General features: G+C 29.6%; 2 protein-coding genes across 2 annotated transcripts; one reads left to right on the top strand and one right to left on the bottom strand.

The window, feature by feature from the left end:
* The first annotated feature begins 1,502 nt into the window (after positions 1 to 1,502).
* LOC129911655 (ras-related protein Rab-39B) lies at positions 1,503 to 9,313 on the top strand. The gene is made up of 2 exons (XM_055989519.1): positions 1,503 to 1,885; positions 8,232 to 9,313. The coding sequence occupies exons 1-2, from the start codon at positions 1,778 to 1,780 to the stop codon at positions 8,778 to 8,780; spliced, it is 657 nt and encodes a 218-aa protein (XP_055845494.1). The 5' UTR covers positions 1,503 to 1,777; the 3' UTR covers positions 8,781 to 9,313.
* A 4,569-nt stretch (positions 9,314 to 13,882) lies between these two features.
* LOC129911954 (BTB/POZ domain-containing protein KCTD5) lies at positions 13,883 to 25,319 on the bottom strand. Its single transcript, XM_055989990.1, has 5 exons — positions 25,011 to 25,319; positions 21,583 to 21,768; positions 21,408 to 21,473; positions 16,847 to 17,037; positions 13,883 to 14,025 (listed from the first exon to the last, which is right to left on the bottom strand). Exons 1-5 carry the CDS (start codon positions 25,194 to 25,196, stop codon positions 14,013 to 14,015), a joined length of 642 nt encoding a protein of 213 aa, XP_055845965.1. The 5' UTR covers positions 25,197 to 25,319; the 3' UTR covers positions 13,883 to 14,012.
* Between the last annotated feature and the right edge of the window lie 1,532 nt (positions 25,320 to 26,851).

The raw sequence follows: 26,851 nt of genomic DNA, 5'->3' as shown, positions 1-26,851 counted from the left end.
AATAAAGCACATTTTGATACGAAACATTTTTTTTCCTCGGAATTTTTGGTGCGATCCTGAATCTACCTCGGATTTTATTTCCAGGGAACAAAAATGTTATGGAATGAGAGTTCAATGAAAAATGAAGCTTTTTTTCTATGAACACCAGGGCTGCCACTTAACTCCTTTAGCAGTAGATCTGGCTGCGTTTTGGCCCAAATGAAAATCTACTGCGCAGCAAAACGAATCTACTCCCTTTTTAAAAATTTAGTAGTACCTATCCAAAGTTTGTTTTTTGTCCATTTCAAAATTTTAAATACTCAGCCACGTTCATTCACTCTGAATGTATTCACTGAAAAATTCGAATTCAGCCCTGTAGTGAGTTTTACGTGAACAAAATTCCAACCGGAAAATTGAATTTCACTTCTACTGTGAGTTCCGGGCGAACAGTTGTTCACGTCCTGAAAACTTACTGTATTTTTAACTTTTTCAGTTAATTTGCTAAGTAATTGACAGTTCAGTTTTATTTTGGCGAACAAGGAACTAATTAATTAATTTTAACCTACAAGTGAAACTCGTAATACCTTTTAAAAATAACGGACGAACGAAATGATGTCGGGTGGAAAAATTTAAGTTAGTTTAAAAAATGGAGTTTCACGAGTCGATTTTTGCTGTGCGGTGAAGCTTTTCGACCCGTGTGAACGTAAGTCGTAAGTGACAATCTCCATAGAAAAATCCTAGTCGACCGACATATCGTGCGGCTAAAATCGACGCGTGAAAAGTCGGCCTTATGCTACGCCGCAAGCCAAAAACCGTGAAAAGTCGGCACTAACTTCCTGAGCATTGTCTACCTTCAATCCTCATCCCTCTTGCCTACAAACTGACTGGTAAGGCGATTGAAAAATCACCGTGTAGTCAAGCAATTATTGCCTGCCCACAAGCTGATTTTTCAATCACCCAATCGAATTTATTTTTGGGCCTGGCTACACAGTGTTGTGCGTTCCAATTCACATTTTCTAGGAACAAACGTCAAAAAGTGGAAAATCCTCACCCCTCTTGCCTACAAACTGACTGGTTAGGCGATTGAAAAATCACCGTGTAGCCCGGCACTTTAACAAAAATTTACAAAAATTATTAAAAATAATATTCAATTTACTATTGTGAACTATACACACTTAACACCAAAAACCAAACCTACAAAAAAAAACATAGAATGTGGATTCTATTTTCTTTCAATTTGACATTTTTTTTGCTCTTGACGTTTATCAGGAGGCCAACCACTTTTTTTCCTAATCCGGGTATATCTCATATTTTTGATGCATCTCCGAAAAACAAAAGTAATTTGCAAAGAAAAATAAAAGTGTTTTGATATGCAAAAACGAAAAACCTAAAAAATAAAATTTTGATAAAAATAAATAAAATCTTCTTTATATAAAACAAATACAGAATCGAATTAAATTACTTGAAATAAACCATAAAGTGTTCTTTCAATCATTTGTAATAAAATAAGAGAAAAAAAAACAAAAATTACATCTCCAAAGAAGAGAAAAAAAATGTAAATCAATTCACAATTTTTCATTACAACATTTTGCGTCGTTGATTGAGATTACAATAGAAAAAAACAAGAAATATTATAATTCACAGCAACAAATTAACAAAAAGAAATAAATTTAGTAAAGAAAACAGAAATTCCTGAAATTCCAAAGGGCAATTTCTATAAATAACAAAAATAAAAAAAGGAATTCCCTTTTTTTTTACTTGCTTGCTTTTATAATCAAATACAAGCAAATTGGACAACATGGTTGAACCTATTTTCGATTATCAATTTCGCCTGATTCTGATTGGCGATAGCACAGTCGGCAAGAGTTCCTTGTTAAAATTTTTCACAGATGGAAAATTTGCTGAGGTAATTTTTCATTATTTATTTACATACATATAATTTATTTACATACTGAACATAATTATTAAAATTAAAAGAAAAAGATTTATGTAAGATTCACACAACGTTTTCATGACAATCATCATTTATTTGCTTATTGATAAGAAAATATTAATTGTTTTTGTTGTATTTTTTTTAGTTTGCACTAATTTTTCTTCCCTTGTTCTCGATCTTAGAAATGATGACATGTTCTCAATTCAATTTGTAAACAATAATAACAATGAAATATGAAACTATGCATACTTACATTGTTGATTGATTAAAATGTGTAAGCAAACGCTTTTAAAGTTAGACTATGAGAGTCATAATAGTTGTTGATTTGATTACAATGAGAGTTGTTTGCAATATATTAATTATTATTGCAAAGTGCATAGTAGATATGCTTTAGCATTGTCAAGAATTTCTCATTCAATTTAGAATAAAACTTAATTATTATGTATGTTGATTCACATTTGCATGACTCAAAAGAAGTTCCGGTGAAAAACTACTATGATTTCATGAAAATCAAGTAACAATCGATGGACTGCTGATGTTATTCAGCCCTATCGGCAATACAATTTCCCTGGAAAAATTTCTCTATTCCGAAAAATCGGTATCGGCAATACTTTTTGAATGGAAAAATTTCCTAGGAAAAAATTCCCACACAAAAATACCTATCGGGAATGAAGTTTCTCCCCCGAAGTATTTCTATCATATTTTTTATGGGGAACAGATATTTTGAAGCCAAAATGTACGTATTTTTCTTTCAAAATATTCTGTTAAAAATATTAAATTATTACTTCCTTAATCCAACAAAAAGCAAATGATATTGCAACTGGATAACGCAAAATAGTAGACAAAAATAAAATATAAGAAAACCTTAAAAAAAAGCATGGAACTAAAGGAGACCATTCCGAGAGCATTAGTTTGCTGCTTTGGTCGAAAAAATGATCAAATTATGTGGAATGCCTCGATTTATTTCAGTTATTTGTTTATCATGTCAAAAAAAAACTACGCTTAAGAAACTTTATTGATTGATTCTTTAATTAAAATTAAAAACACAAAACTAATTACATATGTATGTCCATCTGAAGAAACAAACAAAGTAATAAGTTGGGCAAAAAATATAAAAAATTATTGAATAAAAATCCACAAATCGACACCAAAGAAAAAAATTATATAAATATTTACTATTAAACATTTTAATTGTTTTTGTGCACCAAATACAATCAAATTAGAGTTGTCAAAATTTTCGAAGACATGTGTTGGAAGGTTTTTTTGTTTTGTTAAGTTGGCTGTACCTACTTCTTTCCCGAAAACGAAATTCCGATGGAGATTGCCGATAAGGAGAAAAATTCCCGGGAGAGAAAACCTACTCCCGGGGAAATCTCTCACGTGAGATTGCCGATAGGGCTGAATAAGTTGGGCAAAAAAAAAAAAAAATATTGAATAAAAATCCACAAATCAACACCAAAGAAAAAAATTATATAAATATTGACTATTAAACATTTTAATTGTTTGTGTGCACTAAATACAATCAAATTAGAGTTGTCAAATTTTTCGAAGACATGTGTTCGAAGGTTTTTTTGTTTTGTTAAGTTGGCTGTACTTCTTTCTTGAAAACGAAATTCCGATGGAGATTGCCGATAAGGAGAAAAATTCCAGGGAGAGAAAACCTACTCCCGGGGAAATTTCTCACGTGAGATTGCCGATAGGGCTGATTTAAACGTCATGAACCAAAGTCTACTGTTTTATACTCATTTTCCTAGAAGCTCTTCTCATTAGGCTATTTAATAGAGAGAATTGCTCCTAAGTCTAAACGAGAGGACTGAGAAATATCTTTAGCTATGTATCTGTTCAGTAAATCTTTTATCTTTCAACCCTCCAAATCACAAGGAGTGGATGTCAACTTTCCTGTATTACTACAAAAATTTGAAGAATTAATGCCACAGCTTATTAGAATCCTTCGAATTAGCTTGACACTGGGGAAATATACCAAGGCTTTGGTGAAGAGCTAAAATTAGTTTTTATTCCCAAAAAGAAGTAGGTATTCAACTCATCTAAAATCATTTAGGTCAATAATTGTAACATCTTTTTTACAGAAGACATTGACAACTTCATAAGTTCAGAAGTACTTCCTTTTCCAACATATATACAGGGCAAGAAAGTCAACTAAAACCGATCAATACGAACTAACAAAAACACCGTACAAAAAGCATTAGATGCTTAACCCATATGAACCCAATTACTTATACTGTAATTCGCCTTTGATCAATAAAATCTGATTTCGTAACGAAATAAATAAAATAAACATTTTTTTCAAAACAAATCGAATAAATTACAAACTGAACTTAAAGTACCTTAAACCCAGCTGTTATATAAGTGTTAATTGTCATATTTGAGTTTTGTCGTCTCCGGGAATATGATATAGGAGGAAATAAGCAAATTATGTATATGTATTTTGTATTGAATAATTAAACAATTAAATTCTTTATATAGACCAAAACCAGTAGAACAAAATATTGTTTCAAAAAAGCACACTTCTTAACAATTCAAAACCACGTTTGGAAAAATGAAAAAAGAAAAACTTTAAAGACAATGAAGGCATTTCAAAAACCGTCCTCAAACAAGGACAGCGGGCTTAAATAAGTTAAGAAGCTTTACTTTACGCCTTCCTACATAGAGCGGATATGCGATACTTACTTACTTATTTAGGGTGACCAAGGGGCTAATTACACTGTGATAGTTTTTAGAACTTTTTTTTCGCAACAGAGCGGAGACACATCGATTCTAGTTAATTCGAGTATGCTGAATTCAGTAGTGGCAACCGTTTTGAAAGTTTGGCTCAAGTTTTCGAGAAATTTCGAAAATAAAATCTTAGGTCGGGACTATTAAAATACTGATAATTTCGAATAATTAAGTTTTTTTAAACAGTTTTTAGTTTAGAGAAAAGCTATTCCTGTATATAGCTATATGTTTAACACTATTCCAACCTAGATTGTTATGTTTCGGTCGCTTACAAACATTTTATAAACAAAAACTTCACTTTTTCATGTTTTTTTTTATTTTGTTGACTTTCAAAGCCTTTAATATGGAGGCAATTTGAGTTTAACATTGATTCGGGATATATTATATTATTTAAATAGCATATCATTCCAAAAATGAATAAAATACTGCAAACCTGAAAAAGTTCACTAGTGAAAATTAGTCTATTAAGCTACGAAAATGTATTAAATAACACTGGTAAGCAAAATTAAACTTTTTTTTTGCCACAAGAACCAAAATATACTTTTCTGAAGGTGAAAGGGGTGCTGAACTCGAATCCGAAGCCATACATATATATTTGGCTTCCTTTTTTTTTTTAAATATTACAGTTATAAAAGTTTTTCCAAAAACTGTTTAATTCATTAATTTATTTTCTGATATATCTTAAGCTTAAGTTGAAAATCCAAAAACTATCTTAATTTAATCTTAAGTTCAGGTTTTGATACATTTCCGTAGCTTAGTAGGCTGATTTTCACTAGTGAACTTTTTCAGGTTTGCAGTATTTTATTCATTTTTGGAATGATATGCTATTTAAATAATATAAAATATCCCGAATCAATGTTAAACTCAAATTGCCTTCATATTAAAGGCTTTGAAAGTCAACAAAATAAAAAAAAACATGAAAAATTGAAGTTTTTGTTTATAAAATGTTTGTAAGCGACCGAAACATAACAATCTAGGTTGGAATAGTGTTAAACATAAAGCTATATACAGGAATAGCTTTTCTCTAAACTAAAAACTGCTTAAAAAACTTAATTATTCGAAATTATCAGTATTTTAATATCCCCGACCTAAGATTTTATTTTCGAAATATCTCTAAAACTTGAGCCAAACTTTCAAAACGGTTGCCACCACTGAATTCAGCATACTCGAATTAACTAGAATCGATGTGTCTTGCTTCTGTTGCAAAATCGAACTATCACAGTGTTATTAGCAACAGCCTAATCCGCTTCGACCTGTCGACCATGGGAGGCCCTTCTGCGAAAACAACTTTCGCGATCGCATAGCTCTAAAGTTCATAAGTAGTCACCGTAAGCCCATCCGCCACGACAAGGTTTACCCCCATGGATGAGGGACATTCGATAACACTTCTCAAAAAGAAATAAAACCTGCATCAATCTGAGGAGGAACAGTCTAATATTAATAACAGAGCTTCACACGGGCCACTCTAAACTTGAAACACGTCAACAACATTGGCCTGGCTGACAGTGCTACTTGCAGATTATGCATTCTGCAACGATAAAACACCAAAATTCACTGGGTTACTGATACTCCAAATAACCAAATATCTCAGAAATATAATAGTCCGGTAAAATATCAGTAAAATAAGGGATTGAGGTTACATTAACCAGCAACCTGAAAATTTGTAGGATTGTTGGAAATACCATCATAAATTAAATCTATAAAGTCCTCATCGATCCGAGACCTGGAAAAATAATACTTGGGGTCAAAGGTCACAAAAACTGTTTTTTTTCACGATTTTCAGCAAAACGGTAAGTCTTATCAAACATTTTTCAATGCAAGACTTGTAGACCAGATTATTATATATAATAAGTATCATGACACTTTTTATATATAATAATCTGATCTACAAGTCTTGCATTGAAATTTTTTGATAAGACGTTTTGCTGAAAATCGTGAAAAACCAGTTTTTGTGACCTTTGACCCCAAGTAAATTTTTTTCCAGGTATCGGATCGATGAGGACTTTTTAGATTTAATTTATGATGGTATTTCCAACAATCCTACAAATTTTCAGCTTGCTGGGAATTAATGTAACCTCGGATGTCTACATTGACCGGACTATAAACTTGGAGATAGTGTTAGATATTCGGCTCTAGGGGGGTAATCCATCGGAGCGGATTTTGTCCGATTTCATCCGAATCGGACAGTTTTTACCTGTAGGAAACACACCTCGAAGCATATTTCGTATGAAATCGGAGAATTTCTGCTCCGACGGATTACCTCGCTAGGGCCGATTAATTCATGCCTCTAATTCTTACTACATATAAAGCACAAAATATAGCATTGATATTGAATGTTTTCCTTTTTTTTAAATTCCACATTTAAAACATTTTAACGACACTCACATCGCTACGAATGTTCCTCAATTTTACCTTAAAACCAACTTTGGACGTACGGTCAAGTATTTGGTATTTTAGTTGAGCCCGATTAGGAAATAATAATAAACTTCATACAATATCCTCATTTATTATTGTGATTGTTCATCTATAAAACGACGGGTATAAAAAGTGCCACCATTATAGTAAAAGATGGCACTCAATTAAGTACATAATGTACACGCAAAGATTCCTTAAAAATAATTATTTTTTTTTAAATTATTCTGTTTAATAATACACAAACCAAAATAAAAACAAAACGAAACCACAATAAAAACAATTATTTATAAATAAAATTATAACATAACATCAGTGTTAGGTAAACATTTGTGGTCATGATCATGAATCATTTCCAAACATTTTTGGGCATTGCCTGACACAAACGGAAAATTTTATTTGATCGTATTTGACTGTCACAAATGTGGCTACCTACAATACTCTTGTTGTTCCAGTAAACTTGTCCCTTCTGCAGAGGAAATCAGATCGTTCTGATTTTTGGGCAGTGTATAACAAGTCATCATGAACGACTAATGAAACAAAATTCATCACAGGGAACAATTTAAAAAAATCAACAGCCATAAGAAATTATTCACAGTTAAAAAATACATGTTCTCTTTTTCGTTATTTAAAAAATGGTCACGATAACAACTATGGCGTATACCTACTTTTTTTTAAATTTTAGTATACTTTAAACATGAAAACTTACCTAATAATATGTTAGAGAAGAGAAAGCATTATGTTAAAATAGCGAAAGAGCCTCTATAGCTAATTAGGATATAGAATATACATAGATGTGTCAAACTTTTGCTAAGACAACCATTATGTTGAGCTTAATGACCTCCCATTAAAAAAAAAAAAAAAAAAAAAAAAAACGATTAAATAACAACTAACGGTATATTAAAAAGATATTCTCTCAGCAAAATGTCCAATTTTTGTAAGCATTAAATCAGGGTAGTTTATCTTAAAAATTAAATTAAATTAATTAATATGCTAGGCAAACCATGTGCAATTCATCACTACCAAGTTCATCAGGTTAAGGTATTCAACTAGTAATTGCTTAGTTTTTTTTTTCGTTGCATCCTTTTCAAGTTATTCAGAACTTCAGTGATTTTTTTATTTCTTTGCAATTTTATGAAACTCCAATTAAAATATAAAACATTTTTCATTTCAGCTCTCAGATCCAACAGTTGGTGTTGATTTCTTTGCCAGACTAATCGAAATGAAAGATGGCACACAGATTAAACTGCAGCTCTGGGACACTGCCGGTCAAGAGCGCTTCCGGTCAATTACCAAATCCTATTATCGCAATTCGGTTGGCGTACTTCTTGTGTACGACATAACAAACCATGCCAGTTTCGAACACATCCCCCTCTGGATGATGGAAGCCCAACGACATATTGAACCTCATCGGCCAGTTTTTGCTTTGGTCGGTTGCAAACTTGATTTGGTCAATGCAGGCAGCCATCGCGAAGTCAGTACAGAAGAGGCACAAGCCTTTGCAAAACAACACGGATTGCATTTCGTCGAAACCTCAGCACGCAGCGGTGTCAATGTCGAAGAAGCATTTCGCATGGTGACACAAGAAGTCTACTCGCGTATTCGTTCAGGGGAATACAAAGTAGAAGACGGCTGGGATGGCATTAAGACTGGTTTCGCCCGACCTAGTAGTTTGGACTTTAATTTGGTTGTGGCGGAGCCTGAAAAATCTTCGTGTTGTTGATATGTTTCGTAGGGCTATTTATATTAAAATAAAAATTAAACCAAGTTTTACTATTAAAAAAGAAAAAAAAACAACAAGTTAAAAAAAAAATTAAAGTACTACGAATGATTAATTTTTTAATTGTTGATATCCCTATTGGGGCTCTACCATTTAATATATAGTTCTTATTTTTATTTGGATTTAGTTTTGTTAGCCTTTTTTGATGCAGTGTTTCGGCCAATTAACAACAAAGATATTTTTTAGGTTTTAGTTTTAATTAAGAAGTTATATAAATTGTTTTCTAATGAAACTATCAAAAGGTAAAAATTTTGAAAATTTTTTTTTTCATGTGTCGTTTTTAGTTTTTAAAATAAATACCAAGAAACATTCTAGAGATGTTGAAAAAAGAGATCATTAATTTTATTTTGTGTGCTCTTGATTGATTTGTACATATTCATAAAAGGATATAATTCATTACAAAAATTAACACATAAAATAAATAGTTTTCCATTGTCTTTATTGGTTCAATAAAATATTTGTAATATATCAAACAAAACTTAATTTTATTTGTATGTATTTGTTTTTTTTTTTTTTTTGTTCCGTTCGGTAGCGTATAAATGTTTCATTATTTGTTTAGTAGTTTAATATTGAAGATGAATAAGTAGAGATTAAATCATCTAGAAGTCGTGACCAATGCAAGAGAAGTTTTGCAATGATTTCCATTAAGGAGCGGAACGGAACAACGCATAACCAGGATAAGTAAAATACATAAATAGCAAACAACAAGATTAAAAAATTTTAATTTTATTAAACAATTGCCTAGGTTTTTTAAAGAAAAAATTATGGGAGTAGTGGCAATTTTCCTTTATCAAAACGGTAGGAGCAATTTTCTCACAAATTTACTTCAAGCATAAAAAAAATATATCCGAACACAACGTATACAATGCAAAACAGGATAAGATATACGTTTTGAAAGAACCGGAGTTTCTTTTTTAAGTTATAATCAAGTTCAGAATTTTGAAAAAAAATTATAGATGTGCCTTTCAAAAACTTTCGCTAAAAAAAAGTAAATTTACATATTTTAAATATTATTTGAAGATTTATTGTTACTTGAATTTAGAAGCTGAAGGTGTTCTATGTTTTACAGTTTATAAAAATGGAATTTTTTAAAGAAATGTAGTGCATAGTTTTAAAATTTGTGGAAAATATGCAATTCTAGTTGAAAATTTAATTTTGTGCGATGCGATGTTCTTTTTTGGATTCTGACCGTAAGCAAATAGTAGTGGAATCTTTTCGTACAATAAAATAGAAACAAAAGCCCAATAGCATAAAATGTAACTTCTATACGATTTGTGCAGATAAAATTATTTACATCTTGTGTCTTTAATAAAAAAATGTATTCGTCAATTATACATGAGTCTATATGCGATTAATTTTTTGTTCCTACTTGGATACCATGAACTAAAAAAGCTTCCGATCGAAACTTTTCTACGATCGGATAATTTACCGAACGGATACGACAATAGGCCTGAACCCATTCGAACATTGAAGTCATTCTTATTCGTGTGTTTTTATTAAATAATGTGTTTGAGAAGGGTTTGTTGTTCGCAATAGTGGAACCACTATGAAAACCGAGTAAAACCAATAAAGTGCTCAAACTTGTGATCTACAGAAACCGAGGGATGTTAAAACCAACTCGTTTGTAACTTTAGCTCCAATTAAAAAGAACTTGGGATTGAAATTAAACACCTCAACAATAAGAAGCCGAGAAAGTGTCCATTGTTAACAATTCGAAATAGGCAAAGACAAAAACGTTTTGCATACCAGAATCTTCTTTGGACCAAAAAAAAACTCTGAAACTCCAGTTAATTTGGTCTTCGAAAAATGACTTTTGAAAAGAACACTGTTGTTGCATATTTGTCTTTGTGATGCATTTTCCCAATTTTCGTTGCAACAGCGTTTTTGGGAAAAAAAAATAAACACCTGTTGAACGCACTTTATTTGATTCATCATTTTTTCCGATTCAAAATAACGATGAGCCAATTGTAATGCACTTCATAAGTAAAAATGTATTATAGTCTTGTGTACGTAAATCAGTTAAAACCCTTAAACTGTAAACAACAAAAAACGATTGGTGTTTTTTTCATATTGGTATCCTTTGTTGTTGAAGAGTCAAAAATGTAAATGTTTAGTAAATAAAATGCACGACTGGGTTCTGGGTCGCACAAACTTGTTATTTGGGTCTAAAAACGTAGAAAATTTATTTGAAAAAAAATTCATTTTTCAAAGGAAAAAAAACAACATCTGAAATCAAATTTAGCTCCAAAAGAAGTATGAAAATTCATTTCTTTTATTAAGAAGTATTTTTAGAAAAAAAAAATCATTACCCATTAGCAATCTACATCTAAAATGAAAATTTTAAAAATTTTTAATGTCCGGTTTAGGGCTCAGTTATAGCTATCAGTAAAATCCATCAGTAAAAATTTAGTTTTGCTATTTTGAATACTTTAATCTTATATTTTGTGGAAAATTTTGATGAAATAAATTGAAAACATATTTCTACTAATTTTTATAAAAAGAATCAATGCATTTTGTGTTAAATTTCATACACAAATTCATTTTATAAATTATACTGATGAAATTTCATTTTACTGAACAGTTGACTGCCAAATGCCAAAAAAAATTCCATTTCGTTTTACTGATGGCGTTTCATTTTTTTACTGTTCCGGTGCCATCATTAAAAAAATTACTGATGAAATCAACAGTAAAAAAATTTCTTGAGGCGCGAATGTCAAATAAACATTTAATTTAATGACGTAAATTTACTGATTGCTATAAACGCTCATCAGTAAAATTTACATACCTAAATGTTTTTTAACAAAAAAATTTCGTTGAAATCGAATTAGAAGTTTCGGAGAAAATCGGATTAAAAAAAAAAAAAAAACGGTTCTATGGCAGGTACCTTTTTTTATTGATTTCATTAAAAGATAGACCTTGTCTTGAAACTTTTTTTTTAACAAAATCGTTAGCCGTATTTATGAAATTTCAACATTACTAAAAAAAACAAGTTTGACATTAATCCGTTTAGGCTGTAGCTTTGTATACAGACAGTATGCACTCACTTTCTTTCTCTATCATCGTTATATCATGTTTGTTATTTTCTCTCTTTTATCTATAAGCAAACCACAGGGTGTTTCGGTACAAGTTTCAAACCATCCCGTTTCCTATTTTACTAGCGTACCATTATTTTTATGTTTTTCGCTTATATTTTACTTGCTGTACAGAAAAAATATTCATCTCTTCATAAAAAAAAGTTATAATTTGTTTAGGGTTGTCGCATTGTGATGTTTTTAATCTCATTCGATTCAGACATTAATTTGCTACAAATGGTGAAATTCTACGTCAACACCAATCGAAAAAATTCCCTCTCCATAAAAATTTCCTTTTTATCCCTCTCAACAGTAGTTAACAAAAATAAAACACCAACAATCATATATATATTTTGTTTATTTAGAAAACTTCATTTTTCATTTTACTAATTTCACATGATTGTGTATTTTTTAATGATTTTTTTTTTTAATCTTGTTTTACAAGCTCTGGTAAACTAGTTTTAAATTTTTTTTTTGTGATTTTCTCTAAATATTTATTTTTTTTAATCTTCTGAAGTTTTAATTTAGGTCCGTAGGAAAAAGTTTATGTGTATATATTTTTTTTGTTTTTGTTGTATAGTTTTTTTTTATATTTTTATTTATTTAACACTTATAATCAGTGGTTAAGATCGCGATGGTTAAAAAGAAGTACAACGCGTGCACCACAACATTATTTCAATCAGCGGCGAATGATCGAAAAAAGCTTGGAGCACCAGGTTCGATTGTTTTTTTTTTTAATAGTTTTTAAAATTGTTATTGTTTGTGAGTTAATATTTTTTTATATACTAAAAATTGTTCTTTTTTTTTAATATAAGATTATGTTATATATTTTCGGTACTTTGTTATTTATTTTTTTTTGTTTTTTTCATTCACATTTAACAAATCGTATGTGTACAAGAATTGTTTATTATTTATTTATTTTGTTTAGTAATCTTAAATACTAAAAATTTGAATTTGTTTCTCCTACGAGTTTAAAATGTGTTGTTTTTTTTTTTGTGAGCTTGTGAATGATAGAGTGATTGGGTGATTGGAGTGTGTATTTTTAGTGAATGAGTATGTACTTGTTCATGTAGTAAATGAAGTGAAAGAATAATATAATTATTTGGTTATTGTATAAATATAATATTATTTTTAACTTAACATAATAATGAACCTTTTCTTAGAAATTGTAAGTTGCATTGAACAATTTTGTGTGTTCTATTCCTTATGTTTTATATACTTTTGTGTCAAGTGTTTTATGTTTAATTATATGTATAATATATTATGTATAACTATACCTGTTTATAATATTTATTAGAAAATAGAAAAAAAAATAAAAACAAAATGCTTCATTACCAGAGTAGAAATATAATTAACATAATGTTAATACAAATTAATAGGCAGAGTTTAATTTGTCAATTCAAATTTATCATTCGTATTGCGATTGTCAACTATCAATTGATGGTTGATAAATATTGAAATTTGAAATTTTTAAAACTTAGAAATGTTTAACTTTTCAAGTATTTATCAATAAAGACATAATTTTTAGTCTTCAAAAATTATGTTAATTAAGTAATAAAATATCGAAATTTAACTTTTGTCAATTATTTATCAATTGATAGTTGACAATGGCAATAAAGCCAACATAAATTCAAACGAAATTTTTACGATATATAATTCCTTTCATGAATTGATGTAGCTTCTATTTGATTGTGTTTTTGTCATTTTTTAAACATGTGTATTTTTTTGTATTTTTTAAACTTTTTTGTTTTATATGATTTTTATAACATTATTTGATATTATCGCCCAACAAATTCAAATTTTTTTTATCGCTAACACGTTTTTTTTTTTAATTTTTTGTTTTGCTTTTCATGCAAATACCATACAAGTTGTACTTAAACATCAAATTTTGTCTATAATGTATAAGCATTTTATTTTAATTTTATAGGTTTTTTTTAAACATTTTTTTTTGTGTTTTTTTTTAATTTTTTTTTTTGTGAGAAAAAGAATATATACGAAACAGATTATTTTTAATGACAATAGTACTCTCTTATATAATATTAATATGTGTTTTTTTTTGTGTGTAGTTGCGAAAAAAATATTGTGAATAACATTTTGTAAATGTTCAAATTCCAAGACTGCAAAAAAAAACAAAGAAAACAGTTAAAAAACAATAAACAATTTGATGATTATTTTTTGATCAGATGAAACAAATGATTGAAGATGATGGCAGTTTGTAAATGAGACTTTTTTTTATAACAAATGAGATGAATATTTTTTGGGACAATTTTTTTTTCAAAAAAAGCATAATAGTAAGTAAATAAATTGCAATTGGCTTTAAATATTTCTTTTTTTCGTTCAGCAATTTTCGCAAGGACTCTTTTATTTAATATAACTACACTAAATTGCCGAAGTAAAGAAAACTAATGTATGCAATGTTATTTGTTTTTTCCTCAAATACGACAAAACATTTTTGGATCCGGTTTTCTGTTTTTTGTTTAAAAACTAATAAGAGCATTGAAATTTGAAAACTAAATTAGTACCTAACTAATTGCATAAATTTTTGAAAATAATTTGTCAAAATCTATTTCATAATACAGATAAAATGCGGGACTCTTTGCTATATAAAAAGTTATAGCGCGTTATTTTAGGTGTAAACGTTGATTTTTAATTATTTTTTTTTAAATTGAGTCTGTTTTTTAGAAAATTCCTCCTGGCTAAACGGGACTGGGTGAATAGACCCCACCCTTCACGCTCTAGCATCGACATGAAAACCTCGTTGAATCGTTCAACCTCGTTGAATCGTTCAACGTTGCCATTTGCATGATTATGGTCGTTGAAAGTTTCTTCAGCAAGCAATTATTACACCTCTAAGTAATTCTAAGCCCCAATTTGTTCACACTTTAAATTTTAATTAATTTGCGGTTTGATTGTTTTCTAATTTTTAATGGGGACTTTAAATATAATGGAGAGTGAATAAATTTGGCCTTAGTCATTGAGCAGATCTTTCATAGTTCTTTTGAGGGCTTTCCATTTTCGATTATGTTTTATTAAAGCTTTCCAGTCGTTTTTAACGCTGAATGAGCTGTCATCAGTCTTGCAACGTAGCCGCTATCTTAGAAAGGATACAATGCCAATTACCATCTTATTCATTATAAGAACTAACGTTTCAGTTTGAGTTTTCCAATGCGCAAGGAATTTTTTCGAGGCCGAAAGGTACAAAAACAGAATCCAATATTTTCAACAAGCTATTTCACACAAAATGTATCAGAACAGTATTTTCTTCATTATTTTTTTGTCGTCCGTTTTTTTTTTTTCATTGTTGTAATAGCCAGTCAAAATACATAATTTATAAAAATCGGTCTAGCCGTTCTTGAGCTTTAAATGGTGTAAAGTGCAACTAAAACGACTTTGTTACTTCATACCAAATTTGAAACGCCTCTTTATTGTAAAGAGCTACTCCTTAAACATTCCTCAAGTTGTATTTAAAAATAACAATCCTAAATATAATTTTAAAACAAAAGACATATTAGATGATTTAGTAGAATCTGACAAGCGCAGACCTAGAAATACATAGTGCGTTCGTGAACATCAAAAATGTGTACTGATCAGAAAGAAATAATATCCTTTGATAAAGCACTGTGTAAAGTTGGAAATCAAATGGTATCATGATTAATATTATGTAGTCAAATGCAACAAAGTTCAAAATCAATTTTTGTACTTTATTCAATTTTTAGTTCAAAAAGTGGTTTGAGACTTAATAACTTCTCAAAAGCCTTATTAAATCTTTGGACTTATTGCATTTGCTTATTTTGAAATAAATTTTTTTAAGGGAGAACTGACTTGACTTTGGAGATTTGAGAGTAAAAAAAATGGTTTTACACTCTCAAAATTACAAGAAAAATTTCAGGACATCCTATAAACTCCGAAGAAAAATCCTTTTAATAAGCAAATTTGATGTTCTTTTACCACAATATTTTATCATACTACATCCATGTTTGGGACTGCAAATTTGATAGAGAAACCCTAATCCCTGTGTTCGAATCGATTGCCTCTAGTTTTGGATCCTAAATCATTACGAATCCATTAATAAATGCATTTTTATTTAAATCACACAAGTCATTAAATGCGTAATGTTTGTTTGCCACTTGCACTGGTGTTTATCATGAAACATTTCTTAACGAAGAGAGCAATTTTTTCAAATTAAATTTTTTAAGAAAAAAAAACCTTACATTTTCGACCAAAATTTTCGAAAAAGGATGTAAACCTATGAAATAACAAAATGACAAAGAACAATATAATGAATTGAATAAATTTTAATGAGTGTCGATAAAAAGACGTTTCACAAGAGAATACATGAGAATATGATTTTTGTGAAATAACAATAAAAACGTCGATTTGTGCGCAGTTTCTTCACATTTCTAATTTTTTGTAACGGTTGTGTTTTTTATATATATAATTTCCCTATTTAATATATAAATACTTCTTTACTTATTTCTTATTATTATTATTCCGATATAAATATTTTTTTTTTATTTATTAATTATTTTTAATAGCCCACCTTAATAGCCAAACCATATTTATTTTGGTCGGTGGGTAGTGGGAGGTGATATTCAATTCCACTTCTATATTTTTTGTTTGTTCTTATAAATCGCGATAATAAATAAAAATCTACGATAAAAATATAAATACATGCCGGTTTAAGTCGGGTAAAGAAATTCTATGTTTTTTTCTTCTTTTAAATCACGTTTTTTTCGAAAGTGTTATATTTATTTATTTTATTTTTTTTTAACTTTTTTTATAGAAAAGTAAATTTAGAAAATACTTTCATTATTATTGTTTCAGTTTTTTTTTTTTGTTTGTTTAAATGTTAATTTTATCGTTAAATTAACCTTAAGATTAAATTAAAAATAGAAAATGATAATTCAGTTAAGGATTTGTTTTTTAATGTATTCTTACATTCTAGAGCCTTTCTGTTGAAGAACTTTAGCTCTGTCATTTAATTCCAATTCACGTCCGGCTGGTGTTAGACAATCCTTTGAAACAACACATAGATACTCATTGTTTTCGAACGGACTATAGTTGGGATATTGCATGCCAACATTAATCAATTGCTCAAATCGCCATCCATCAGATAGAGTTGATATCATCTGTAAATAAAACGTGTACATTTGTGAAGATTTTCGTATATTATTAACTGATTCATTTAACAGACTCATCATACTTTTTAAAAAATGTATTATAGATTCTAGTAATATTAACAAATAATCACCCCATTATGAAATTTGAATCATTTCTTTCTCTTATTTGTATAACTTTTGCTTTACAAAAGTTAATTTTGATATTTCAAGTTGAGTAACTTCATGTATCAAAAAACATGCAAAATTTTTCCTAGATTTAAAGCAAACTGGTACACTGAAGACTTCAAAACTACATAAATACGATTTGGCTCGAATTTAATAACACTGGTCGGCAAAAAAACAAAAAAAGTCGGGAGCAAGAACTCTGTAAGGTGATTTTAATAAACTTGAGTGTGTTGAATTCAAAACAGTTTACAGATTTTTTCCATCACGTCTAGTTTTTGAGCTCTGCTCATCACAATTTTAGCTATAAAGTCCCAAAAACTAATTTTAAAAGAAATGTTTTTTGACATTTGATCTAAAAATATTATTTTTCCGTAATATTTTTCTATTTTTTCAACCGAATCAGGAGTCGAAAACTAAAATTTACTTCAAATCTGCTTCAAGAACCATAAGTTACCTTAACCACCAAGATTTTGAGATATCATACCTTTCTATAGCAAATATCTTTTAGAAAAAAATTATATTGAAAATAAAAATAAACGTATTTAAGACGATAAAATATGGCTTTTGAATATTGCATATCGTCGGTGAAACCAGAAAACTGTAGAACTCCATTTTAGCAAATTTTATAGGAGAGCAAAAAAACAAAATCGTTTTGAAGGCATTTGTATGAGTTTTCATTTTCTAATTTGCTAATAAAATAAAAACTATGAACTTTAAGTGGATTCTGAGTTTAAGGAACGGTAGATATTAGGTTTGTCTGACAGATGGCATTTAAATCTAATTTTCAAAAAATTTGGAGTTACACACTTTTCTGGTTTCACCGACGATATGTAGTTTTGCGAAAAAAAAAATTAACGGTGATGAAATTCAACGTCAAAAGTACCACAAAAACGCGTTTTTGACCTATTAATATTTAAATATTTCGAAAACTTGACGTGCCAGTGAAATTTTGACTTCAGATTCGGAATCAGCACACAAATGTCCTCTAGAAAAGTATGGTTTGGTTCAAGCTCCATTTTCGTTGCCGCCCAGTGTAATTGGGCCTGATTAAAAAGTAATAAATTTAAATCTCTTTGTTTTGTCACTCCCTTTACTATCTTTGAGCTCATGAAGAGCATAAGTTTGAACAGTGTTCTTGTCTCTCATACAAGGAAAATGCCCAACCTTGCTTAACAAAAGGTAATGGCGGAGTTACAATTTTTTGAACTCGAAAGCGCAATGAACGCTCCATTTTAAAAATAATTCCAAAAAGCTCACTTTACCAAATGTTTTTTTTTTTAATAAAAAAGAATGCAGAGTGATCAAGTTACGAACCTTCGAATACTCAAAAATGGTCGAAATACAGGAATGAGTCGTGCCAATCTTGTTTTTTTTGTCTTGGATTGGAAACGTTGTGAACAAAATTATGAAACCATTAAGAAAATTTCCAAAAATGGTATGAAAATGTTTTTTTTTTCAAAATTTAACTTTTTTTGAAAACTTAAATTTTGTTGGTTTATCTAAAATTTAAACGGTATTTAATAATAAAATGTTCAAATAAACTCAAAAGAATTTGAATTACTCATAAAAAAGTGATTAGTGGTAAGTCATTCACAGCTGCAAAAATGTGGTGTTTTATTTCATGTCAAAAATTCATACTCTCACAACAAAAAAACTGTTTGATGAATAAATCTGAAACTTTGCAGATTAATTTAAGGTATATTAAGCTTAAATAACACAGCCACACAAAGTGGCGACCCAAAAACTATATGAAAAATCTAGTCGCAACCCCAGGTCAGAACTTTTATTTTTTTTTTTTGTGTGGCTGTGTAATTAAGTCTCAGTTTAATCTTAACAACCATAGTTATAAAATAGCGGTACATTTTCTAAAAAACCGTAAAAAAGTCCATTTTGATATCTTTTCTAAATTGATCTCAATGAATCGGTGATTGTTAAAACAACATAAGTAACATTTTTATTTTTTTTCAGGAGAGACAAAAAACTCTGTATTTTTGAAGACGCGGCCGCATTGACAATTTTAGCTTTAAATTCGGTTTAGAGGCCTTGTTGAGAGTTGAAACTAACTAAAAGTTAAAAAAAAATATCTTTATCAAAGAAGATTTAACAAAAAATAAATATTTTTTATATGTTGTTTTAACACCCAACGTTTTGTTGGGAGTCAAAACCACTTAATTATATGAAAATAATGTTGTTCTGACACTCATTTTACATCGAAAGTATTAGCAAATTTAATGGAAATGAATAAAAGACCATTATAATCCAACAATTTTATTAATACATATTAAAAAACAAGAGAATTAAACAAAAGGCGAAAGTGGACGTTCCACGGCCAGCAAAGAATTTGTTATTTTTTGACGTAGCTAAGTCTTACTAATATTGTGCAAAAGTTTTATCCTTGTGACGTAGGTACCTACTTCAAAATAGTACAAAATGCATTTTTGCATTTAACACTTTTTATTGACTGTCTCATTAATGTTTATTTTTTATTTGAAGTGTAAAATATGATGAAATATCCCTGAGTTTGAAGACCTTGATCTTGAATATCAAACCAATAGAACCCAAATTAGAAGCCTTTTAAGAAAACTTTTTGAAAGGTGCAATTCCACTCAAATGACCACGAACAACTGACTGACAGTAAATCATCGAAAAAACTGTAAGAAATAACAGTTTACTTACTTCGTTTTTCCAGCGTTGGATGTATAAACAAATTAATATCAAGTACTTAAGGTGTTTTAAAACTCAATTTCAAAATTGGCAGAAGAGATATGTTGTTTTAGCACTCAATGCGTATTTTAACCTCGAAATTTTATATGATCCAAACATCAAATCATGTTGGTTTTGCTCTCAACGCTAGTTCTACCCATAAGCAATACAAAACAGTTATAAAAGTGGTTTCAAAAAATTTGTCACTTATGTTGTTTTAACAATCACCGATTCTATAAGAATACATTTTTTTAAACAAAATAAGCTTAGGTAATTTCTTTGTAGAGAATTTAATGAAGTTTTTTAATGTGTCCTAAAATTTTCTGTAAAGTGATCCGTTATTGAGATATTGATAGTCAAAAGTATGGTTTTTGGTTTGATACTGACTGATATTGCAGTCTAAAAAAAATCGTAGAAGTTTGAAACAAAAAAAATCTTAAAGCCAAATAAATACCCTTTTTAAAAATAATAATCATTTTATTACAAACAAATTTTCCACTTTTTTAAGAGAAAAGTAAAAAGAAAAAAATTTGGAAAAATTTGATTTTAACAATTCCAACGATATAGCTATTTTACCATTAGAAATAAAATATTAAGTCATAAAATCCTAAAACAAGAAGAATGTAGCTTTTACATGCTTTTTGTTCTGTCATGATACAATCATTTTTTAACTGATATACATACAACCTATCACTAAAAAAATCTCGATTTTGTTTGTTCCCTTAATGAATTTTTATTTTCTTAAAACTGATGATTCAATTGGTAGTGGCATATTCAGATTCGCGTGTCGGCAACCTTACCGCATAACGAAAAATATCGTATACCAAAAGGTTCTTCAATAAGGAGAATCGACCTGAGTACTATTTTAAAGATCACAATCTAGTAAGTGCAGCATCACTATCCATTTAAGTATCTAACATACTCTTCCATTACCCATTATCAACTACAATTTTTTAGGTTTAAATAGCAAATGAGAAGACAAGAATCATTAAAACCTCATTACTTTAAATTAAGTGAAAACGCAGTTAATAGAATTTAGTTTGCAATATTCTTGGCAAAATCCCTTAACTTGAAACGCGTAATTTATTTATATTTAATTTAGTATTTTATCGTCTATTAAGGAAATAATGGGTTCTTAACGCAGATATGTATGTACCTACACTATACAATTAAACAATTTTGCTTTCCCATTATGTCTCATCAAATTTTTAATTACTTTGCAAAATTTCTTCTTAATTATAATACATATCACAAAAAAGATGAACAAGAATTGTTTGTAGTCAATCATTCATCACATACAAAGATGAATTAAATTTTCTTTGTTTCAATAAATTTATAATTCTTTTGTTATTTATTTTATCAAAAACAACAAAAAAAAAAATAATAAAACAAATGGAACAATGTGCGAGTAAAACGAACCATTCATCCATGCAAATTGGAATTTATACACACATTGCACACAAATATTTTAAAGCAAATAATAATAAATGGAAAAAAATATTATTATATACCTGTGTCAGTTCGTGCTCACGGCATTGCAAAACTCTATACACACGTTTCTTGTCCATATGCGGTCTCTGCAAAAATAAAATATTTTATTGAATGCCACTTCAAAATAATTTAACTTGAATTTATAAACAAAAAAATAGAAAGAAATGGTTTGTCGTATAAACACATTGTACATACCTGATCTCTGTGATTAATGCATTCCTTTAATAAAGCTATCAGTTGGGTTACGTTATAGAATTCAGCCTCTTCGAGGACACCCTCTTCTGAGACACCGTCAAGTACCAGTTTGCCATGGCGTAAGTAATTCAGCACTGGTGCAAAGTATTTTGGATCTCTATCAATCAAGTATGCTCCTGTTTCATCCTTTTATTTAGATTTAAAGGGATAAAGAGATATTTTTAAATAAATTATAATTATACTTAGGTAGGAATTAGGTAAAAAAAGAAAATATAAGCAATAAAATCAATCACAAAATCAAATTAATTCGAGCGAATTTGGCACGACAAAAATAAAAAAATAACATAACAATTTAAAAAAGTGGGTACAAACAAGTCTAAAATAAGAAGCTTTTAAATGGGGGGTAAAAATTGAGCTTCAGTAAATTTTTTTATTTCTTTAGAATTTCTAAAATAGACGGAAATAACGCTTTGCTTTCGAAAGTATGAGGTTTTTCATAGTCAGTTTGAAGCGAAAAGGAAGGAAATCTATCGATTCACGTGAATCAAATATCAGAATAGGGCTAGGTGCCTCTGGTTCTGATGTCAGAGGTCTGAATTATTTTTTCAATAATGATGTTAATGAATCCAGATGATAACGCGTCGTTTGTTTAAAATCTTTTTTGACATCAGTGGAATCTATGAGTTATGCCAAAACTAGACTTTTCACTATACAGATTTTCCTCAATTTATATTAAAGTTCTATCAGTCCCAGTCATGGTGATGACGAAAAGGATTATTTGCCAGTATACATATAATATTGGCGCCTTTGCAAAAAAAAAACAGTGCATTAAAAGTAACATTTTTCTGAAAATTGATTAGTTCACCCAAAAACATACTAAGTTTTATAAACTCAGGACTTCTACGTGAAATTTAAAAAAGGGGAAATCACAATAGGCCCATCAGAGGCCGCAGTGATAAGGCAAATTATTCCCAACCCTCACCCTTATCTAAATCTAATAAAAATGAGGAAGAGATTGGGAGACAAGACGGAACTCCGAGACATCCAGATTTCATATTGTCGATGGATTTTATATATCCAATACGACCTTTATTGAACGGTTAGAAAAGTAATTTTTAATCTAACGAAGATAATCAAGAATTTTCGAAAGGACCTATTGCTACGAAAGCATTACTGCCGGTCATTAAGAAGCTACCATTCTTCAAGTTATTTCTTTAACTGAAAATTAATCAGAGTTCGCGGTCGCTATTTGGAGTTTGAAGAAGGTTTTACTTTTTTGGGGACGGGCTGGACATATACTGTTTTCCATCTGTCCATTTTATTATCTTATCGAGTGAAACTAATAAAAAGGCATACTATCCGGGCCATAGAAGTTGTTTGCGTCAATGTCTTTCGGAACTCTTGCTTCAATTTAAATCTTGCTTGGTCCTTCCCATCTTATTTGTTAGATGGCAGTTGAATCGATGATTTTTAAAACAACATAAGTGATTTTTTTATTTTTTTCTCACGTGAGAACAAAACCGCTATAATTTTAATTAGCTAAGGATTTGTATATTATAATAATCAATATTAAATCCTGGAATGTCAATCGTGGTATTAAAATGTTCAAAGCGTTGAAAATTTGGCCACCTCATGGAAATTTTAAGGGTTTTTGTCTCTCCTACGAAAAAAATAAAATTTCACTATAGCCTCCGGCCTGCATGAGGTCTATTAAGTGACCTAAAATTTCACTTCGAAATCCGGAATTCATTGTCCTTTTTTCGTTTGCAGCGTTCGTCATCAGTAAATCCGTATTCTAGGCTTGTTGTTGTGAAACTTCCTCCTACTCCTGGCAAGGCAGTTACCCCGACGTGTTTAATCTTTTTTATTCTGAGAAGCAGATTTTCCTCGAAAAAATAGACAACAAGTAAATTTTGAAACGAAGTGAAGTGGCAAAGTCTTAGAAAAATGTTCGTTATTTTAAGCGAGTTTGTCAATATTTTATCATTAATGGAGTTGAGCACTTAATTTTTTAATTAAAACCTGAGCATAGGTGTTAAGTATTTAGACCCACAGCAAATTTTGAGGTATAATCACAATATGAGTATGTAGCTTTATAGCCTTATGCGTTCTAATAACGAATTCAAAAGTTTGATAGCTTTAAATCGCGGCTTTATATGGTTTATATGAGATTGAATGATGTGAGTTTTCCAACTAATGTAGGTAGGCTAAACTAACACCAATTTACATTCTGAGTAAAATGACTGAAACTCTGTCATTTCCTGGCGATGCCAAAAATTGAACTCAACTAACCACATCTGCTCTGTTTTTGGAGAGTTTTGAATTTAAATAAAATACAAAAATTTACAGAAAATTCTCCAAAACAGAGCCGTTTAAACAGCTTATATCATAAGTTCTATTGATTGTATCGTTAAGATTAATGTCTTCCTGATTTTAGAGTATGAAAGATTGCGATTTTGACCTACTCATATCAATTGGAAAACTCATTGCCAGGAAAAAAACTGCCAGACTTTTTAATTCGTTATAAGCCATCCACTCCCAAAATTTGCTGTGAGTTCTTAGACTAATAGGTAGTTACTAACCTTTAATATCAAACTTCCCTCAGCTCTTAAAAGAACTTTTGCCCACAATCAATTGACATAATTGAATCTTATCAAAAAAAAAAAATAACCCAATTAATAAGATAATGGTAATAACCTACCAAATTTATTTAGGTAACTAAATATAATCGATATACTAATGTATTTGATGTGATTTACTTAAATCCTAATTTTGTTTACAAATTGATACACAATCACAGTCAAAATAAAAAAAAAATTGATTTGTTTTTGGTGTAGGTAGATATAACCTACATGCAAACTGGAGCACTTGAACCAGAGAACAAGGCACCTTGCATCAATAAAAGTAGGTAGTATATCTACAATCTACACACATAACAACAACAACAATACAATACTCTGCAAGGTTTTTTTCAATTCTATTTGAAGAAAATAATAATAAAATAGTTCAAGTTTATTAAAAGAAGAAAAAAAAGAAAAAACACTGACTGGGTGCTGTTGGGTGCATCCAGTCTCGATCAATGATCGACATTAAAAACAATAAAAACACCAACCACCTTAAAATACAATAACATTATTATTGTTTATTTAAAAGTAGAAGATATTGTTGATAAATAAACTATCAAAAAAATGAATGTTAGCCAAAATAAAACAAAAACGAAAAAAAGCAAAAGAATGAAAAAATCATCAAATCAAATCACACCCACACAAGAAAGAACCAACGATGACACCGAATAGGCAATCAAAAAAAAAAACTCCCAGGGAATCAGAAAACAGAGACACGAGAGAAAAAAATCATAGAAAAGGGGACAAATTGGTTGAATTAAATTTAATAAAAAAGATAAACACTTTTTTCGATTAAAAACATACCTTATCAGATATTAAATCACAATCTTCTTGTATTAATCGAGACAGGAACGAATTTGGATCACGGGATAATGTGGTTTTTGTTGTTAGGAAATATGTCCCACCGACATTCAGTTTGACCCACTGATCGGTGCCTTGTTTTTTTAAGATGTTTGGACTTTTTCTTGAATTTATATTAACGGTAGTCATTTTGGTAGTTAAATGCTCAATGGTTAGGCTTTATTAAACAACAACTCTGGTTACAAAATTAAAATTTATTATAAAAAAAAAAACCTATTAAGTAGGTATTTTTTTTCTATTTTTTTTTTAATAAATTGTATGCGATGTCAGACTCTCAGCACTCAAAAGAAAACGAAATGCAAAATGTTGTGTGACATGAAATTTTTGTGTGTGTATATATATTTGTTTCACTCTTTTGGATGAGAAGAACATGCTCAAAAAGAAAATAAATAAAAATAGGTTTGTTTGGGTACTTTTTTGTATTGAAATTTTAAGTAGGTTTGTTCAAATTGATGATGTAAAGGAGGATTGGAGCGGGACACTTTCTTATTGCGGTATTTCGTCGCCTCAATAAAATAATGTCGTATGTTACATTCGGCTACTTTTGGGAAATCGCAATCAAAGTTCAGAATTTTTTTTCTCGAAAACTGTACGGTGAATTTTTTTAAAAATATCATGGTATATACAGAAAACATTTGCCTATTGAGTTGCGTTAGAATTATTTCAATATTCCAATCCAGAAACAAGAAATAGTCAATTTTGTCCAATATGCCGTTGTCGTATGTAACGTTTTCACAGAAAAAATTTGATAGTCAAACACATACGACAAATTCATGACACATACGACAAAAAATAAACAAAGTTTAATCCTACACTTGTTTACGACATACGACATTTTCGATGCGAAAAAAAAGCACATAGAACAAGGTTTTTTCTTTTTAAACGGTTTACGTTAAATTATTATTTTAAAGTAGAGCAACTTAACTCTTAATTCTTAAAATATATTTTTTTTGTTTAAACAAAAGAAAAAAACTTAAAATAAAATTTAATTCACAGAAAAAGTATTATTTTTATGCCATTCCATTCGCATTTTTAGGACATTTTCACGCTTATTATCCAGTCTATCTCGTTGAAGAAGCAATCTTTTTTCTTGAAACTTGGTAGGTCTTAAGGGCACATTATAAAGTTGAAGTTCTAGAAGTTTCAAGAAAAACGAATTCAAAATAGCTAAATTATTAACAGACAAAGACGGTAACGGAGAAGATTTGTACGCGTCTTCTCCGTTACCGCTTTATCTGTGAATAATTTGGCTACTTTAAATTAGTTTTTCGTGAAACTTCTAGAACATCAACTTTATCATGAGCCTTTAACACCTACCAAGTTTCAAGAAAAAAGGTTGCTTCTTCAACGAGATAGACTGAAAACAAAGTCAATGTTTGTATCTTCTCCGTGTGGAATGGCCGTTCTTAAAATACCTATACTTTTTTTGTCCAAACAGAAAAAAACTTAAATCACATTTAATTCATAGAAAAAATAAAACATTTTTATGTTATTTTTGAACAATTTTTAGAATTAGAATGGTAGATTCCGATCGTTGGGTTGATTATTTTTAGATGTGGATGGAGTATGGACATAAGAATATCATGTGCAGCTTCATAAAAATTTCGGAGGGCCGAGTTTTCATTTTGATTTTCTAACTGGTACGTGGGATCGCCGTTATCTTCATCGTCTGCTGAAAAGTCCTTGTCACTGGATTCAGAGCACTCATTGGCCGAACCTAATGGATCGACATCGAGGAATGCATCATCCAATATTTCGTTGCTCATGCTAAATAAAATAAAATC

The sequence above is a fragment of the Episyrphus balteatus genome, chromosome 2 (genome assembly GCF_945859705.1).
Source record: "Episyrphus balteatus chromosome 2, idEpiBalt1.1, whole genome shotgun sequence".
Taxonomy (NCBI): domain Eukaryota; kingdom Metazoa; phylum Arthropoda; class Insecta; order Diptera; family Syrphidae; genus Episyrphus; species Episyrphus balteatus.
The sequence above is the reverse complement of the archived record's forward strand: the minus strand, read 5'-3'. Positions and strand labels throughout refer to the sequence as shown.